This window comes from Austrofundulus limnaeus, unplaced genomic scaffold (assembly GCF_001266775.1).
Source record: "Austrofundulus limnaeus strain Quisiro unplaced genomic scaffold, Austrofundulus_limnaeus-1.0 Scaffold1264, whole genome shotgun sequence".
NCBI lineage: Eukaryota > Metazoa > Chordata > Actinopteri > Cyprinodontiformes > Rivulidae > Austrofundulus > Austrofundulus limnaeus.
In genome coordinates this window covers 6208-8892 of record NW_013953666.1, presented here as the reverse complement: position 1 = coordinate 8892, position 2685 = coordinate 6208, and the positions used below count along the sequence as shown (strand labels likewise).

General features: G+C 39.3%; 1 protein-coding gene across 1 annotated transcript in view; it reads left to right on the top strand.

Annotated features, from left to right (window-relative positions):
- The window catches only part of pcnx1 (pecanex 1), a gene marked incomplete at its 3' end in the record, with an annotated part of 24953 nt that overhangs the window by 20012 nt on the left and 2256 nt on the right, over positions 1 to 2685 (top strand). The window contains 3 exon segments of the mRNA XM_014031509.1: positions 612 to 705; positions 791 to 848; positions 1192 to 1409. Of these exon segments, the coding sequence (XP_013886963.1) occupies positions 612 to 705; positions 791 to 848; positions 1192 to 1409 (370 nt within the window).

The following is a 2685-nucleotide window of genomic DNA, read 5'->3' as shown; positions in this document are numbered from 1 at the left end:
CCCCCCCCCCCCCCCCCCCCCCACACACACACACACACACAAAATTAAAAATAACTAGAGTGAATTGGGCGCAGATTGGCTGAAATATGTGGAACTTAGAGCAAACATATGCCAACTGCGTGATGTCTGACTTTGCCACAGCACCATGACAACACCTTTCACCAAAAAGTCTTTGTTCTTGAAAGCAAGTGAGATCATCTTATTATCTGTGTTCTGACAGAATTTGTTGCTGATTAGGTCACAATAAGGTCACAATAATAAGGGACAATAATAACACCAACATACCTAATGTTGTAATTGTGCTTTATCGGTTGAACCTATTTAGTCTGCTTTTGTCCCCTAATACAAGTCAAATCAAGAAGAACATAAAGTAAAATAGTTTTTCAAGACTAGAAGGAAATGACAGAGATGTTTACAGCTTCTTTGCAAGGAAGCACTTTTACTCAATGATCTCATTTGCTTTAAAAAGCAGATTTCACAGCATTGCTAAAGCCATTAAATTTTCTTCATGTAAGCATGATGTTTTATGAAATTACTCCTACAGTTAAAACTGTATCCTACTTCAGTCCTCCAAATAGTGACTGTGCTTCTCTTCACTTGTGTTTTTCCAGGAAAGCTCACTCCCTCTCTCTATGAGGTTGGTGGATGCGAAATGTCTCTTGTCAATTTTGAACCTGCAACCAGACGAGCCTCCAATAATCTATGGTTGGTGTAAAACTCATGATTTTAGCCTTGCTTTGTCTTGTTAAGTTTTGTTATTATGGTCTTATTTTTATCTGTTKTCATGCAGGGACACGGACTCCCACCTCTCCAGTTCTACCTCAGTTCATTTCTACCCTCACGACCTGGTAAGTGTCCAAACTCAGCTGTTATGTGTCTTTGTGAGTACATTTAAGACAAAGAAAGACTGAAGTATGCCATTAACATGTATTTAGCAGACTTTGCAGGGCCTGGTTTTTAATGCTATAAACACACAAATCAAAAATCTGTCCATCCATTTTTTAACTCACTTTTTCCTTCCTGGGTAATGGGGAACTGATGCCTATCTCCAGCAGTCACTGTGCAACAGGCAGGGGACACCTGGGGACTTCTGCTTTATTTCTTGCCCATACAAATAACGTGTTTGAGTTGTACAGGTGGTCAAAATGCACTGTAACTAAGTTTGATTATTGGACACGTTTCCTGTCATAGATCCGTCTAAACCGACTGCTGACGATGGACCCAGAGTTATTAGAGCAGCAAGACGGGGACTTGAGCCCAGAGCTCCAGGATGCACCAGTGGGACAGGAGAACTTTGCAGCCTCTGCTGCTGCTGGCAAAGCCAAGCAGTACTACCGCCTGTGGCTTCTCCCTTACCTGTGGGTTGGCCTGCACTTTGACCGGCTTACCCTACTGGCATTGTTTGACAGGTAGGGCAGAGTGGCATGCTGTTAAAATTGTTTCAAAAATGTTTAGTGACAGAGTTCTAGTACCTAAGAAGAAACATAATTCAGAAAAAACATCCCTCTCATCCTAAATGTAAAATAAACTATACTATAAACAATCTATTAACACATAAACTTGATTGGCATAGTCAGAAAGTTTTATGGTCCTATTTTATGTAATATTGAAGGAAATTTTGTAACTGATTAATTGAATATTATATGCAGTATTGTATTTTATACTTTCTGATCATTTCAGCCTGTAAGGTTAAAGCAGACAAAGAGTTGGTGTGTGTCTTATCGTGTGTTCTTTCTTTAGTCTAAACAAAATGAGTTACGTTCTGACTTCTGACATAAAAGGTAACACCTTCAAGGATGTACATTATAAGGTCAATTCATTATTATACAACCCCTGGCAACAAATCTGGAATCACCAGTCTTGGATGAGCACTAATTCAGGCATTTAATTCTGTAAAACAAACTCAGATCAAAAACATGATACAATAATAAGGTCATTCCRAAGTGCAACTTGTTGGCTTTCAGAAACACTCAAAGAAATGAAGAGAAAACATTGTGGAAGTCACTGAGTGTTACTTTTATTGACCAAGCACAGGGAAAAAAATATGGAATCACTCAATTCTGAGGAAAAAAGTATGGAATCACTCAGATTGGAGGTAGAAAATAAGGACACACACAGTCAATTTCCTTTCCCTAAATGGACACCTGCCTCAGATTAGATCTGCTCGTTAGTCTGCAGTTAAAAACACCTGCAGTCATGACACCTTGGAGGGCTGCTGGACAAAGTGGAGTGGCAAGAACCATGGCTCCAACAAAAGAAATATCTCTTGAAACAAAAGAGAGGATTGTGAAACTTCTTGATGAAGGTAACTCTTCACGCATGGTTGCTAAAGATGTGGGCTGTTCTCAGTCAGCTGTATCCAAGATATGGACCAAATACAAACAGCATGGATGGTTGTTAAAGCCAAGCTTACTGGTAGACCAAGAAAAACATCAAAGCATCAAGACAAACTTAAGGTCATTCGTCTTGGAAACCGAAAAAGTACAACTAAACAGATGAAGCATAAATGGAAGGAAGCTGGAGACAATGTATGTGACCGAACCATAAGAAATGACCTAAAGGAAATGGGATTTCAATACAGGAAAGCTAAAAGAAAACCATCATTGACACATAAACAAAAAAGAACAAGACTGCAATGGGCTAAGTAGAGGAAATCATGGACTGTGGATAACTGGATGAAAGTTA